Source organism: Rhinoderma darwinii, chromosome 2 (genome assembly GCF_050947455.1).
Source record: "Rhinoderma darwinii isolate aRhiDar2 chromosome 2, aRhiDar2.hap1, whole genome shotgun sequence".
In the NCBI taxonomy this organism is placed as follows: Eukaryota; Metazoa; Chordata; class Amphibia; order Anura; family Rhinodermatidae; genus Rhinoderma; species Rhinoderma darwinii.
Genome location: NC_134688.1, coordinates 262,027,056 through 262,043,859, shown reverse-complemented (window position 1 = coordinate 262,043,859; position 16,804 = coordinate 262,027,056). Strand labels below are relative to the sequence as shown.

The following is a 16,804-nucleotide window of genomic DNA, read 5'->3' as shown; positions in this document are numbered from 1 at the left end:
ACTGTTCATGTCATTGACAGTGGGCAAACTTACAAAATCAGCAAGGGATCAAATACTTACTTCCTTCACTGTATATATATCTATCCTAAATATTTGCCATATTTTTATTCTAAAACACTCAGTAGGAGACGTTCTTCAGCATCTTTATCTGGAAGTAGTAGCTCATCGTCCTCATCTCGGTCACCACCACCACCACCTCCTCCTAAGAAGCAGCCCAAAAGAATTTCCTCCAGCCCACCACGCAAGCCACGCCGCTCACCTCCATCAGCCAGTCCTCCACGAAGACGATATAGACCGTCTCCACCTCCAAGCCCACCACAGAAAAGGCGTTCTCCATCGCCACAACAGTCATCGCGTTCAAGAAAGGCTATAGGATCTGTTTCACCTGCTCGGGCTTCAGGTAGTTGGAAAATTTTGGTATACTTAATATAAAAAGTAATTCACCCTTCTGTGTGCTGTAGACAAAGCTTTTCTGCTATCTTCGTTTACATTTCGATTTTGGTGTATTTCGTTGCAGCATCAAAACACAAAATTATAGAGAAACGGAAAACTCCTTCACCTCCCTCGAAACCACGCAAAAGGGAAATATCAGAATCTGGTAGGTCATGAGACTTTTGCGCATGTGTTTTATGTCAATTACTGATGCCCCCTTGCCTGAATGCTGAGAGGGCCACATGACTTCATCCATCGCACCTATATTGTAAATTGTGCACCAGTAATTTACGTAGGGCTAGCTCGGCTGTTTCCCATAGAACTGAATTGAAAGACCCATGCATCTGCCCCCTGCCGCATTAGTTGGTGGGTTGAGGGACCTGCATCTATTACACATTTATGGCATATCCTATGGATATGCCATAAATGTGTGAGTTGGGAATACGCCTTTAATGCATTTTTAGTTTGAATTGTTCTAACAATATATTCTGTTTTAAGCAGGAGAGCTCTTTGCTTGGAGCTCCTTGATTGATCATATAATTATAAACACTGGGGGGGGTTGGACTTAAGCAAGTCAGTCATGAGATTTGTTTCTAACCAAACGTCTGACACTGCTAGTAAGTAATAGGGTAAAGGAGTAGGAACATGCCAGTGCTTAAGCTCAGAGCTTGCATCAGGGTAAAAAAGTTGATTCTACTGCGTGCCTTATTCAATTAGGCTTTCATGTCTGCCAAACCAGGAAGTTTCCGGCATCTAGAGCTCCAACCCCTCCCCCTCCACAATTGCTGCAGGGCTTTGGTTGTAGACCATCAAAGCTGTCAATCAACTGGGGATGGGGAGTGGTTGGAGCTCAGCAAAGCTAATTGGCTTATAGCGCACGGAGGAGTAAAACTTTACCCTTATGCAAGTCCTACAATCTTCAAAGTGTAGCTATGTTTCTACTCCTTTGCCCTATTGTTAACTAGCAATGGCAGCCGTCCGTTGACCTTACATTTCATGACAGACTCTTATTAAAGTAAATCTCTGTCCGCTTAATATGCTGCCCTATGTAAGAGTAGCATATTATGGCTACTGGTCCGTACTCTTAGTAACAAAAATGGCACAAAATAATTTGTGCGGTTTTGATAAAATACAGTGGACTCAAAATTATGAGTCTGTTGCGTTCATGAGCGGAGCGCTCTCCCTGCCTTTCAGGCCGGTGATTGACAGGCCGCCGTGTATACGTTTATACCCAGCAGCCTGTAGTCACTGAAGATAGGGCAGGGGCGCAATCCCCTAATGAATACAGCGGACGTCTAACTGGAGTCGCTTAATTCTTTCAGTGCTTTTATTTCCCAAACGGCCAACCGTTTGTGTTTTGGCTACTAGGAGTCTGTTGCTTTCATATGCTGACCTCAGGCAGGATTCACAGCATTTTGCTGCATTTTTCGATACACTTGATGCATTTTTTTTTAGTGCGGCCAGATGTTACATTAAAGTTTTTATAGTAAAATATAAAATGCACTACGTACTACTGTGTTTTGGTTTTGTAGCGTTTTTTAGTCCATTTTGTGGTCATTGGTGTGTTTCTACAAACATGCTCGGGGTATGGTGTTTTTCCCATAGGCTTCCCTATGGGACTTTAAAAACAGAAAAGTATGTACAATATTATACTAAATAAAAAAACGCTATATATGCATGTTACATTTTTAATAACGCTAGCGTTTTTTGATGCAGTTTATAGTCCCAGAAAAATTCTGTGTGTGAAGGAGTCCTTACATGGACAGCGTATTGAGCTGATAGATCTGTTTTCAATGCATAAGTGACTATGTAGTTTGAGTGCCATAGGCAGAGCCTAATAGGGCACACGTGAAAAGGGGTTATCTAGTCGTCATGCTACCGCTTCTTTCCTAGCATTAGTTGCATGCACATTTCCCTCAGCAGTGTGTGTGTATATATAATATAATTTTGAAGACCCACTGTAATTTCGCAGATGATGATAAGGGAGGCAAAATGGGAACGTCCGATTCTGTGCAGCAACGTCGTCAGTATAGAAGACAAAATCAGCAATCCTCCTCAGGTAATTATGTTTATTAATATTGGAGTTTTGCATCAGACATTCCAGTTTAAAGCAGGTTTTCTTTTATGGTATTTTTTTTTTGAGTAAATATTATTTGACGTTGATGATAGTGTCTGTCCCTGTGTGTGTGTCTGTCTCTCTATTGATCAATCAAATAAGCCATCAGTCCTAGTTGTAGAAGTTAGTGTTTTCTAGGATTTTTGGTCTTGCCTCATAGAGACTGAATAAATCCCGTTAAAACCATTGTTACATAACTTTACTATTGAATTCTAGATTCTGGATCATCCTCCTCTTCAGAAGATGAACGGCCAAAGCGCTCAGGAGTTAAGAATGGGGAAGTCGGAAGAAGACGTAGACATTCTACATCAAGAAGTCCATCCCTTTCACGGAAAAGACCCAAGGAACCTTCTCCACAGTTAGTACTTGCTCCTGTGAATATTGTAGTATTGCATTTCTCCCAGCCAACAATCCTTTCTTTCTCACTACCTACAGCCAAATAATGCAAATAATGTCAGTGCTCCTAAATCTTTTAGATGTTCATCTCTGCCCACACTAGCATCAGATTTCAGTTTCTAACGTCCATTTTTTAAGATCGAAAATAGAAAAATCGATTCTATTCTAAAATAGCTGACGGCAGCTAATGGAATCAACCATCAGAAAAACACAATTAAAATAAAAGTGGGTGGTCGCTGGAGTCTCCGCTACATTTTTCTGTGTGACTGAAAATTGAATAACAGAGAAGTTCCAGTGTAAACGTAGCTTTACTTTATGGAGCACAAATAATGGCTTCTAATAGGCTGCATAGCTTACATTTCTGCATCAGGCAGTAGCTGTTAGCAGCCAGTTAAGCTTTCATGAGGCTAATTCCTCTGACACCCAGAGGCCAACTACCCTTCGAAGGGTCTCTGTGGCAGTTTGTGAGAGAATCCACAACCTTCTTGCTGTTCAGAATTATGCACATTTTTTGTAATTTCTCTGGAAACTCGCTTAAAACTTGAATCTTTGTTTCCTCCTTGCTCTCAGGATGCAGACTCTGAAAAGGTGGCAATCACCTCCACTTAAAAGGTTGGTTTAGGCTTTTGCTAATAGTCTACTACTAGAGGTAATCATTTAGAATTTTGTATGGTTATTCTAATGCCAGTGTAAAATATGGCCATAACACTTTTTGCATTGTTTCTTTACGCTGTAATTTAGTTCCTTTAGCAATTGAAATGGGTTTTATGTAAGCCAACCTTAATTACTGCCTAATGAAATTTTTTTCTTGGTATCATTGGGGGACACAGACTATGAATATATGCTGTTGCCAAAAAAAAAAGTGCTGGCGCTACCTACGGACGCTGAGCTAATTTAGTCTTATCTCCGTATCGGTAGAGGGCAGATGCTCTTGCTGGTTCAGCAGGTTGAGAGTTTTCCTTTTTTTTTTTTTACTTTACACTATAGATGACAAATGGGAGCGACTCTGTCTTCCTGGTTTCCCTTCCTGGCTGCTGCACGTTATTAACCCCACTGCTTCGTTGTTCCCCTGCCAATGAGGACAAGAGCACAAGCTCCTCTTTAGCCCACCAGCAGGAGGAGCACTTTTCCTCTACTTCTTCCCACTAGTGTCCCCCACTCACCTGAGGTTGGCTCACTGAAGGGCTGCCCCTGCTGGTCGCCAAAATGGCTAGAGCAAGAAATGGACCTGGAACAAGGGGCTAAGTAAGGAAAAAGTCAAGTCCCTCTACAAAAACCCAGCCACCCGCTGCTCGCATCGATTCGCCAATCGTATGGCCCCGTATTGGTGGCTATGCAGCGTTTACAGCCTACTATGTCTGGCTGGGTCTAGCTTCAGGGACATTGGTAGAGAGATGCTTTATTACAGCGACTGTGTCTCCTAGCAGCGGTCAAGCGCTAGTGTGCCCTGGCGTCTAAACTTGGATTGGGCCTCTTGAGGCACATGACCGCTGCTGACCATTCGTGACACATGGGGGTTGTAACTACTTCCTCCGGCTCTGTCTTCTCAGTCGGGCAGATGAGCTGTAGGGACGCTGGATGTCCTCCTGGGTTGCTGTTTATTGGCCTAAAACCGCAAGATACTCCCTTTTTCTTTTCTACAGGATCCCTCTTCTAGCCTCAGCATAATTCTTCTGTAGTAGGGCCCATTATCCTAGCAGGAATGGGGGTAATGACTGGTCAGAAATGCCTAGGTTCTAAGGTGGAGTAATTATCTTGCTGTGCAGTATCTAAATAATCCTCTGGTCACCATCGCCCCTTATTAAGGTAGTGTGTTGTGACTCCATTTCTACAATGTCAGCCCCTCTGTCCTCTTGCCAGGCGACCATCACTATTTTTTTATGCCTGAACTAAATGCAGCACAGTTTTCCTGTGGTCAACCTACTTCTCTGTGCAATACATGCTGGCCCCGTAGCCAAGCTTCTTTGACTCTGCCACCCCCAGTGTTGCCCTCGCCTAGTGAAGTATGGGCCGAACTGGAGTAGGCGCATTCGTTTTCCAGGGCCGTAATCTCATTGATATCACCTAGTCCATGATGGGCGTTTTGGTTTGCCTTTTTGACCAGTCCCCTCTGGACTTTCCATCCACGTCTGCCTTATGTGGTATGTTTCAAAAAGCGGGCCAGGTCTGCATGACAGCCAACAGTCTTTCTGACCTCATCCGTTTCCCCTCCAGGCGTCTGATCTGCAGTTTTCTCTCCTTTTGAAAGAGGCGCTGTCAGATGGGGAGCTTTCAGATTCCCAACCTGAATTGGACGAGGAACATTATTTTAAGTTGTCCTCTACTGTGGACAGTCTCATTTAGGCAGTTTGCAAAACCTTACAGATGACAGACTCAGAGCGTTCACCTTCACAAGAAGTGATCTACTTCCGCTGACCTAAATGGTCGCAAACCGTTTTTTCCTTTCACTCCAAGTTTGAGGAATTGGTCTCCAAGCAGTGGAATCGCCATGAAAAGAAACTTTCGAATACCTTGGCGTTGGATGTTATGTATCTGTCCGTAGACTTCCTCAGTCGACCCAGGGGAGTGGTGTCTCCTCTAGGAGGTTTTAGACCAAATTTGATCCAGGTGGGTTTGCTTCAGTATCTTGTACTTATTCCCTCCACTGCCTCTTCTGCATAGGCTTCCCAGAGGCATCAAGGCATAGGGAATCCCACCGTTCTCGATGAGCCGGACTAGGCTTGTCACTGTTTTTCCCTGTTCAGGGTCTTGCCCTTAGTTACCTTATTGGACAGGTGCATGTGCTTTCATTCCTCTTCAATCGTCCATTGGCATCGAAATCTTACGTTCGAACAATGTTACAGGGGGTTGCTCACGTTTCCCCCATATAGATTCCGGACTCCTCCATGAGACCTCAACTTGGTTTTACAATCCATTTAATTTGAGCCCCTACTGGAGATCTTTTAGCCCGGAAGGTTGTGTTCCTGGTAACGGTAACCTTCGTCCCGAGGGTTTCCAAGCTAGCTGCTCTGTTTTGCCGTCCTCCTTATAACCTACTCGAAGTCTAGAGCGTGCAGGCTTTTTGAAGATTGATGGATGCAGTCTGAAGACATACAATGTGCACATGCGACAAATGTCAAACTATCCTAGTCAATTCGTTGTGGTTTATTTTATTTTATTTCCCCCTGACACACGTTTCCTAGTAACCAATTCCCTCACTGTCCTTTGTGGTTTAGTTACTTAGTTTTAAAAACATTTCATGATTGAATTAATTTCTGTACATCTGCTAAAAGCTGCCTGTTCTCAAAAACCATGCAAGAGGGGCACATGTCAGGGAGGCCCTATGTCATCTTTGAATAAGGTTGTTGCTTCTGTTGAGCATTGGCACTGTGGGTAATACGGCAACATCTCTGCTAAAGTGGCCAAAATTCATGTGCGAAGCTCTGATATCAATTGTAAGGGCTCGTCCACACTGCGGAATTGCTGAGTTTTTTCCGGCCGGAAATGATACCTATTGAAATTCATGTATATGTGTAACGATCAGTTGAACCTAGGTCATGACCCTGTTATTTGCCACTGTTGTCCACTCTGCCTAATAGAAGAGGTCTCTGAGTGGAGAAGCCGCTTCTTACATCCATATACCCTGATAGAAATGTCTAAAGCAGAGTACCTCTTTAAATAAGAATTTAAAGAAGTTGGATCATTATTCATTTAAATGTAATAAATGTCAATTTCTGGTGATTAGTCTTCATTTTGACAGTTTTCTCGTGCTCCTGTAATCACTTCCTTTTGAGCTTTTCCACATACCTGGGATGTACTTGTCCCATAGCCATCTTCTATAACATACTAGTGATTTACTTGTTTCAGATGTTAATTCGTTAATGCCCCTACAAATTAGCTGATGTCGCCTAACTTTTTGAGGTCTTTACCTATGGGATTTCTTGTTGTTTGGCATTATTAACGGAGCTTTTCTAAATGGTATTTTTGCTCTTTCCTTTGGGTAGACCATTATTATCTAACTCCTAGCACTCCTAATGATCATATGAAGGGGCCACAGCGCTCACTTTACCATTTAACAAGATACAGGGCTGCACATTTGGTTGTGGCTGTGCCTGGTACTGCAGCTCAGTCCTATTTACTTGGGTAAACAGAAGCACTCCTTTTTTTTTTTTTTTTTTTTATTGCACCCCCCCCATTTTTACATTGGTATTTCAGTGGGGTGCCGTGTGCAAAAATACTTACCGATCCCCGCATCTTGTATTTTTCGGGTCCAGCGCAGCTCACGTGATCATCATTCTGACTTGTCTGGAGTCACTGTGCTTTTGAATAAACCGAAACTCAGGCTCTCAATGCATTCCTATGGGAGCCAGAACGAGGCTCCATAGGAATGCATTGAGAGCCTTACTTCCGGTTTTCTGAAAAGCAGCAATTCCAGACCAGGTCAGAATGAAGATCACACGAGCGGCGCTGGACTCTAAAAACGACAAGATGCAGGGATCGGTAAGTATTTTTGCACACCGCACCCCACTGAAACACCAATGTACAAATAAAAATATAAAGTGGAATGCTTGTTTAACCCGTTAGTGACCGGCCCATAGTGTTTTTTTACGTCGGTCACTAACTGGCCTTATTCCGATGCAATAGACTTTTTACATCGCTGCATCGGAATAAGTAAACAGAGCAGGGAGCTGTCAAATCTCCCTACTCTCAGCTACCGGAGGTAGCTGGGGGCGTCCCTGCTCGACCGGGTGAGATCGATATTAGTATCGATCTCACCCGTTTAACCCTTCAGATGCGGTGCTGAATAGCGTGCATCGCATCTAAGTGGTTTTGGAGAGCGGGAGGGAGCTCCCTCTCATCCCGCTGACACCCGGCGATAAAATCGCCGAGTGTCTGTGTCTCCGATGGCAGCCGGGGGCCTAATAAAGGCCCCAGGTCTGCCTGTAGTGAATGCCTGCTAGATCATGCCTCGGTTATGACCTAGCAGATGCCTGTCCGTTTTACACGGACTGGCAGAATACACTGCAATACAGAAGTATTGCAGTGTATTATAAATGCGATCGGATAATCGCATAGTGAAGTCCCCTAGTGGGACTAGTAAAAAAAAGTGAAGAAAAAAAAATGAAAAACACACTTCTCCCCCTTACAAACTGCTTTATTATTAACAAACAAAATAAAGTAAAAAAAGTTACACATATTTGGTATCGCCGTGTCCGTAACGACCCCGACTATAAACTTATTACATCATTTAACCCACACGGTGAAGGTCGTAAAAAATAAAATAAGAATCTTTGAATCCAGCATTAAAAAAAAAAAAATGTGATCAAAAAGTCACATCTACTCCAAAATGGTACCGATAAAAACTACACGTCGTCCCGCAAAAAAAAAAGCCCTCATACAAGTGTTTTCACTGTGTAAAAGTAGTAAAACATACAAAAACTATACAAATTTGGTATCGTTGCAATCGCAACAACCCACTGAATAAAGGTATTGTGTTATTTATACCACACGGTAAACGATGTAGATTTAGGAAGCGAAAAAGGGTGGCGAAATTTCCGTATTTTTTCTAACCCGCCCCCCACCCCCCGCATCATCAATAAATATGTACCTCAAAATGGTGCTAGTAAAAAATACAACTTGTCCCGCAAAAGGCAAGACCTTATATGGCTATGTCGACGCAAAAATAAAAAAGTTATAGCTCTTGGAATGCGACGACGGAAAAACGTAAAAAATGGCTTGGTCATTAAGGTTTAAAATAGGCTGGTCATTAAGGGGTTAAATGGAAACGGTGCTCACTTTAAGGCTATGTTCACACGGGGTCTTTTGCCGAGTTTTTTGACGCGGAAACCGCGTCGCAAAACTCGGCAGAAACGGCCCGAGAACGCCTCCCATTGATTTCAATGGGAGGCGTCGGCGTCTTTTTCCCGCGAGCAGTAAAACTGCCTCGCGGGAAAAAGAAGCGACATGCCCTATCTTCGGGCGCTTCCGCCTCCGACCTCCCATTGACTTCAATGGGAGGCATGAGAAAGCGTGTTTTATGCCCGTGGCGCTCAATGGCCGCGGGCGAAAAACGGCGCGATAATTGCTGTTCACACGGAGTATTTTGGGGGAGGAATATCTGCCTCAAAATTCCGTTTGGAACTTTGAGGCAGATATTCCTCCCCCAAAATACTCCGTGTGAACATAGCCTAAGGCCTCATTTACACGAGCGTGTGCGTTTTGCGCGCGCAAAAGGGACTTGGCAGCTCCGTGTGTCATCCGTGTATGATGCGCGGCTGCGTGATTTTCGCGCAGCCGCCATCATAGAGATGAGGCTAGTCGACGCCCGTCACTGTCCAAGGTGCTGAAAGAGCTAACTGATCGGCAGTAACTCTTTCAGCACCCTCGACAGTGAATGCCGAACACAATATACACCAACCTGTGAATAAAAAAAGACTTTCATACTTACCAAGAACTTCCTGCTTCCCCCAGTCCGGGCTCCCGGCCGTTGCCTTGGTGACGCGTCCCTCTCTTGTCATCAGGCCCCACCTCCCAGGATGACGCCGCAGTCCATGAGACCGCTGCAGCCTGTGATTGGCTGCAGCCTGTGCTTGGCCTGTGATTGGCTGCAGCTGTCACTTGGACTTTACTGTCATCCCGGGAGGTCGGACCGGAGTTATCGGTAAGTCAGAACGTCTTTTTTTTTTTTACAGGTTCATGGATTTTCGGAGCGGAAGTCACTGTCCATGGTGCTGAACCAGTTTAACGCTTTCAGCACCGTGGACAGTGACTGTCTCCTGACGTCGCGTACCCGAACATTTTTTACCGGTTTCGGTCAAAACGAGTTTGGCCGAACCCGGTGAAGTTCGGTGCGCTCATCTCGAATTTGACACTCCGTTTGGATGTTTGTAAACAGAAAAGCACGTGGTGCTTTTCTGTTTACATTCAGGAGTTTGACAGCTCTTGCGCGAATCACGCAGTTCGCACGGAAGTGCTTCCGTGCGGCATGCGTGGTTTTCACGCACCCATTGACTTCAATGGGTGCGTGAGTGCGCGAAAAACGCACGATTATAGAACATGTCGTGAGTTTTTTTCTGCGCACACGCGCTGAGCGCAATTCACGCATCGTCTAAACTGCCCCATTGACTAATATAGGTGCGTACGACACGCGTGAAAAGCACGCGCGTCGCACGCGCGTATAATACGCTCGTGTAAATGAGGCCTAAGGGTGAGTTCACATAGTTTTTTGCAGGAGGAAAATCTGCCTCAAAATTCCATTTGGAATTTTGAGGCAGAATTTCCTCTGCCTGCACGCCGATTTTCGCGGCCATTAAGCGCCACGGGCATAAAACGCAGCGAAATACGCTTTCTCTGCCTCCCATTGATGTCAATGGGAGATCCAAGGCGTAAACGCCCGAAGATAAGGCATGTACCTTCTATTTCCCGCTCGCGGGAACGCCTCTGCCTCCCACTGAAATCAATGGGAGGAATTTTTCGGTGCGTTTTGCGGCGCGGTTTCCGCATCAAACCCTTCAAAAAACTCTGTGTGAACGGTTCTTAATAGGAAACAGGCTCTTCATGTGTGTTTCCAAATATTTACAATGTGATGCTGCAGTGAACCTCATTTTTGGACAGTAGTTTGCTCTTAAAGGGAATGCGTCGCTAGAAATTATATATTTTTTTTTTAGTTAAACAATTATTAATTAAGTGATTACACATTGTTTGAATTTTTTCACAAGTCAGGAAATATTATAAATTCGATTCTAATTTATAACATTTCCATGTGCTGGTCACTAGAGGGAGCGGTTCCCAAAATTGCAGCATGGTCAATATGGTAAAGCAACCTCATTGCTTTATGCTGCAAATTTGGGGTAGACACACTTGCTCTAGTGTCCTCACACAATCCACCCTCCCTTATTGTTTGAATCTTCAAACCTCCTACACTGTGCCGCCATTTTCTGAGCGACTGCACAGTGTAGGAGGATTAGATACAGTGCTCAGCAGACCGTATAACACGAACATATAACACACATCACATACACAAATATAAATTACCTGCTGCTGCCGCCTCCGCTCCTATTCCTTGCGCCTTCGCTTCCTTGAACATATGGCCGGAAGCCGCGGCTGGAAGTCTTCATCTTACTGTCCGGCAGCGGCTTCCAGTCCACATGAAAATGGCGCCGGATTTCACTCTGCTAACTAGCTTAGTTTTGGTCTGTGGGAGCGGCGCATGTGCCGTTCCCACACAGACAGTGTACGCTGCAGAGAATGGAACTGCTCCCGTTCGCATTCTCTATGGGGATGTATGTGCCGTATTCCATCTCTGTATGTATCGTTACTTATTTTTATTATTTTTGCTGTATTTATTTTCTTCCAATTTGAACTACAAACCTCTGCCCTCTGGTTTCAATGGGAATTACGGCGTTCTGTTCTGTTCAAAAACGGCACGTAAAAAGACGCCTGCCAAAAAGAAGTGCATATCACTTCTTGGGACGTTTTTGGAGCCGTTTTACATTGACTCTATAGAAAAACCGCTCCAAAAACGGCCATAAAAAACGACACCAAAAACGCGAGTTTGATTAAAAAATGGCTGAAAATCAGGAGCTGTTTTCCCTTTGTTTAGTAAGCGTGTGAACATACCCTTAGCCTTTTGGTGTGTCCTATAGCTTCTGCCAGCTGCAGAATCACACCCAAAATGGCAGACAGACACTGCTTAGCAATTTCAAGAAACCTTTTCCTGGCTTATAGGAGGGGGGGGGGGGTGAGATTCACTCCCACATTTACGGTAGCTGTGTGTGAGTCGGGTTGCTTTGCCTTATTCACCTTGCTGTAATTCTGGGAAGTGCTCCCTCTAGTGGCCAACATAGGAAAACATGTAAAATTATTTAATTTTTAATACTTTCCACCATGTGGAAAAAAAATAAAAATACAGCAAAAACCGTAAAAATATAATAGAAATAAGTAACTTACTTAAAAAAAAAAAAAAAGTTTCATTTGCGACAGATTTCCCTTTAAAGCATCAAAATAGTTTTGGTCACCTTAGTGCTTAAAATATTAAATAAATAAAAAAGTGATCAAAAAATTTTGCCAATAAAACTACAGCTCGTCCTGCGAAAAATAAGCCCTCTCACCGCTCAATCGATTAAATAAATATAAAAAAAATTTGGCTCTCAGAATGTGGTGAAACAGAATAAATTATTTTTTTAACATATAATTTTTTTCCTATTCTCTGTTGCCTAAAGCCTGAGTGCGTCTTATAGTCCGAAAAATACGGTAACCAGTTAGATTAATATTTCAGGTTATTATGGTCGTTTAGATACCGAATATGAGTAGGTTTTTTATTTAGTGTAGGGGCAATAAAATATATTTTATAAAAAATAATATATTTATTTGGACTTTTTTCTTTTTTTTTTCTTTGTTACTTTTTTTTAAATCCCATTAAGGGATAACTTTTTTTATTTATAAATTAATTTTTTACTTATGTATTAGCATACTCCTGTATGCTAATACATTATACTGTGTCACTATGACACAGGCTGCTGTTAGGGCAGCTCATAGTGTGCCCTAACAGCAGGCAAACTGAACAGACAGCCCTGGGGTACTTTCTAGGTCCCCAGGGCTGACTGCAGAGGGATTCCCTGCTCTTTGATCACGTCACCGGGTTTCCAGTGACGCGATCAAAGAGGGAAGTTCCCTTTTGATCTTGTCACGGATCGCAGCGATCAAAGGGTTAAACAGCTGGGGTCTGAATGTTTTCAGACCCCAGCTGTATTCAGCAGGCTTTTCTAAGATCAGGAGCTGTTAGTTACAGCTCCTGCTTAGAGGATGAGCACTCACAGGAGCGCTCATCAGCCTCTTCTACAGCGACGCCAAAAGACGTCACTGTAGACTAAGCACCTGCCGTCAAAATACGGTGGTTAAGGAGTTAAAGCAGTTAGTTATGTATACTTTCTCTGATGAAACAAAGGTTTGCTTCTGTATCATGTAACTAATCGTTTGTGTGGTATGTTCTGCATAAAACCATAGGGAGCATTCAATAGTTAAACTTTAGACTTTTTAAAATCGTAAACATTCCTTTTGTGGTGCATGTGAACTGGAATTTTACTTTATTTTATTTTTCTCAGCCGAAGAAGGAGAAGCCCATCACCACTTCCACTGAGACGTCGGCGAAGCCCTTCTCCTGCTCCACCCCATAGGAGACGACGTTCCCCTTCTCCACAAAGGCGCAGGTGTTGTGTAGTAATTATTCTTATCTAGTAAATTAGTTGCATAACGATTAGTGTTAGACAACTTAAATTCCTTTTATTCCCTCTAAAAAAAATAAATGGTTGTTTCTAGGCCCCTCTGAAACTGGAAAATGCTGTAATGACATTACTTCTGGTTTCAGCGGTGCGCCAAACATGCAATCATATACTTGGCCCAGCATGATTGTGCTGCAGTGGACCCCTGTAAATGACCATATCAACATTTGTAAATCCTGTCACTGAACAGGCAGCGAGAAAGCATCTTCTCCTCCAATACACGTTATTTTGACAGCTGACAAGTCACATGGGTGGATTTTTGTGTAAGCAAACACACATTCATTCATCTCCACTAGCGTTGGTTCCCCTTTGCATGTTAAATGTTGAAATTATCTTACATTATTCTTATTAAAGCGCTTAGCTGAATAAGTTACTCTTGTAATTTACTTAGGTCTCCCTCTCCTCGCAGGCAGTCTCCCCCACAAAGACGGTACTCACCACCAATTCAAAGACGATACTCTCCTTCTCCACCTCCTAAGAGGAGAATTTCTTCACCACCACCTCAGCAATCTTCAAAACGCAGAATATCCCAGTCACCTCCTCCATCAAAACCTAGAGTATCACGTTCACCTCCACCAAAACATAAAGGATCTCCTGGAGGAAAAAGGCAATCTCCATCTATACCATCTAAGCACAGAAAAGTATCATCCCCAAGCAGATCTGGAAGGGAGGTACGCTCTCCTGTGCAGCCGAAGCGTTTATCACCCTCTCCACGTCCAAGAGCTGCACGTGGCTCGGAGAGCCCTCCAGCACTTAGGAGGGGACCATCATCTTCTCCTCCTAGGAGGCAACAGTCTCCTTCTCCAAGTACACGACCTATTCGACGAGTATCCAGAACACCAGAACCGAAGAAACTGATAAAGTAAGATCCTTAAGTATCCTGCATACTTGTTGTTTTGTTTTTTTGTCTGGTTATTTCTATATTAATACTTTTTTTTTTTTTCCTCCTTTTTAAGGGAGTCTCCAAGTCCACCACCTAGAAAAGGCTCTTCATCAAGATCCGTTTCTGGATCCCCTGAGCCGGCTCCTAAAAAACAAGCTGTTTCACCATCTAGGTCCCGATCTCGGTCTGCTAACTGGTCTCCTGCCCCAGCTCCAGCTAAAAAAGCCAAGAGCACTACACCAAGTCCATCTCCTGCTCAGGTAACCAGCTGTTTGGTGTTTCCTTCTACAGAGCTATCTAGTTAGTACTGTTAAATAGCGTTTTAAATTCACTATACCTTGAATAGGCAATTTTCATTGATTTGTAACTTTGATGAGACACCTACACAAATACTTATGAAGACTAGAAACAGGATATGAACCACAGACGGAAGCAAAACGTTGCTACGTCTTAGTAATGAGGAGGTCCTGTGCAGAAATCCTTATGTGCTATGACAAATGGTCCCTTTTTTTTTTTGGGGTATGTAGACTTCAGATCAGGAAGGTGGTGGAGGGAAGAAGAAGAAGAAGAAGAAGGACAAGAAACATAAAAAAGAAAAGAAGCACAAGAAACACAAAAAACATAAGAAAGAGAAGGCTGCCGCTGCTGCTTCTCCAGAGGTCACTGAAGCAGATGTGGATACTGAGGCTAAGAAGGTGAGTTAGGTACTTGTTTAACCCTGTACTAGCAGTGTAGATTCCCCCCCCCCCCCCCCTTCTGCATCCATTTATCTAGCTTAGAAGACACTTTTCCAAGCCTGTGTTTTTGTACAGAAGCATCCGTTCTACTTTGCACGCGTTAACTTGGGTGGTGGGTAGTGTAGTGGGCCCCATTGAATAGTTTTGGTCACCAATCACTGTTCTGCCTCCTTTTCTGTTTTCTGCTGCAGCGTATTAAAAATTCTACTGATGCCGGGCGTGTACCTCCCTAAACACAAATCCTATACATTTCCCCCCCACCAGGAGACTGAAAGTGACGGAGAAGGAAATCTGGACGATTTGGAGAAGCATTTACGAGAGAAGGCTCTGCGTTCCATGAGAAAAGCGCAGGTTTCCCCTCAATTATAGTTCTGTTCATGTCTCATTTGCTAAAGTGTAAATTGTATTTTGCTTTGTATTTTTCCTCTTTTTTTTTTTTTTTTTTTTTCAGATGGCTTAATGCATTTGGAAGGTTAGACTATTCCAATTATTAGGTTGAGGTTTATTACATATACCTAATCATTTCATAAAGTGATGGGAGAGGTTTAGCACCTACAGCTACGACGCAGTAGAAGTCAACTGTTCGTGCTATTGTTGAACATTTGTTGTACTTTCTCAATCCTCTGCTGTCATGGTTGACATTTGGATTGGTTAAAATGTATTCCCTTTTTCTGCTTTTTAATATTTCCATTGTCATACCATAAGTTTTCCAGATTTAATAAATTGTACAGACTGTCGTTTATTTGCATTACATGAACAGAATATGAAATGTCAGAAGAAGGCTCCTGTGTTTGGTTGCAATTCTGTTAAACCATTAAAGAGATTTTCCAGAAAAAAAATAAATTGTGATGTGTCAATAAGGCATGCTCTAAAAGTGTTATTGGTTAGGTCAAGCAGACGGGCAACTCTACTGATCCTATGGCCAAGGGGGCCCCCACTCTTGATGTAGAGGTGGCTGTACACATTTATTCTCTCTTTACAACAATGCATGAGAGTTACAGAATTATTCTGAGTGCTCTCACTTATTACTTAGGATCCCTTCGCTCACTGGTTAGCCAAGACAACTAATTGACCAGTAATAATTGTTTCTCTGGAAAGCCTCTTTGATGATCATATTGTAATACGACCATCATTTTCTAGATCTGTATGTGAGGCCGTTAAAACAAGTTTACCTCAAAATCTGCTATATTCTACACACATTCTGTTCTCCACTCCTGTCGTGGATACGTTTTGTTAAATAGACGCTAACTTGGAACACTGGAATTTCACTTTTGTTTTATTAAAGGTTTTTTTTTTTAAGGGGTGGGTTGTTGCCTAAGTTCCTAAAGTTGTATAACTTTCTGTATAGCAAACACTTCATCTCACCTGAATTTATCTAAAAGCTATGTAAAGTTTAGGAGTTAAAAAGTTAAATATAAACATTCAGTTTTTTTAGTTCAGTTTGAACTCATTAAAGGTGTTATCCCCCAAAAATAGTATGTATAATTAAATGAAGCACCAAATTATAAACAGTTTTTTTTGTATTTAAACTCCTAAAAAAATAAATAAAAAGAATGATCCAGTGAAGAATTATTACATTTACTTCGATAGTATAGTGCCACCTGGTGTTCAAAGTGTATAGCAGTGTTCGTCTCCACCTAATGAGCGGAGTGCTGCTGGTTGAGCATGCTCAGTCACTTACCCCAGTAAGGTCTCTGCCTAGTTCTACTCTAAACACATATCTCACGGGACAAATAAGATAATGGCTAGGTATTTCCAAACATAGTATTACACATCTAATAATTGTTTACAAGTGTGTATAAATACAAAAAGAGCAAGGAGTCCTACACTACTCATTGTTGACCATATAAAGTTTTATTAAACATCATAAAATTAGACATGGAATACAAAGGAGATACCAACAGATTGATGTAAATGGGCTACAAAAAAGACTAATATTAAAATTTCATAACCGTACATTTCTTATACATACATTGGGGTA

The 16,804-nt window shown here is 42.7% G+C and overlaps 1 protein-coding gene across 7 annotated transcripts in view; it reads left to right on the top strand.

Annotated features, from left to right (window-relative positions):
• Window positions 1–16,122, top strand: part of SRRM1 (serine and arginine repetitive matrix 1) — a 50,373-nt gene extending 34,251 nt beyond the window's left edge. For 2 of the 7 annotated variants that reach the window (XM_075853221.1, XM_075853227.1), the window contains 10 exons: window positions 123–400; window positions 518–598; window positions 2,405–2,491; window positions 2,765–2,906; window positions 3,515–3,556; window positions 13,027–13,131; window positions 13,595–14,065; window positions 14,160–14,346; window positions 14,614–14,781; window positions 15,088–16,122. In XM_075853221.1, the coding sequence (XP_075709336.1) occupies window positions 123–400; window positions 518–598; window positions 2,405–2,491; window positions 2,765–2,906; window positions 3,515–3,556; window positions 13,027–13,131; window positions 13,595–14,065; window positions 14,160–14,346; window positions 14,614–14,781; window positions 15,088–15,192 (1,666 nt within the window). In that variant the 3' untranslated portion in view covers window positions 15,193–16,122. Of the gene's footprint in view, window positions 1–122; window positions 401–517; window positions 599–2,404; window positions 2,492–2,764; window positions 2,907–3,514; window positions 3,557–13,026; window positions 13,132–13,594; window positions 14,066–14,159; window positions 14,347–14,613; window positions 14,782–15,014 lie in introns of all 7 variants that reach the window. The other 5 variants (XM_075853222.1, XM_075853223.1, XM_075853226.1 and 2 more) reach the window with 5 other exon arrangements.
• Window positions 16,123–16,804: the final 682 nt, after the last annotated feature.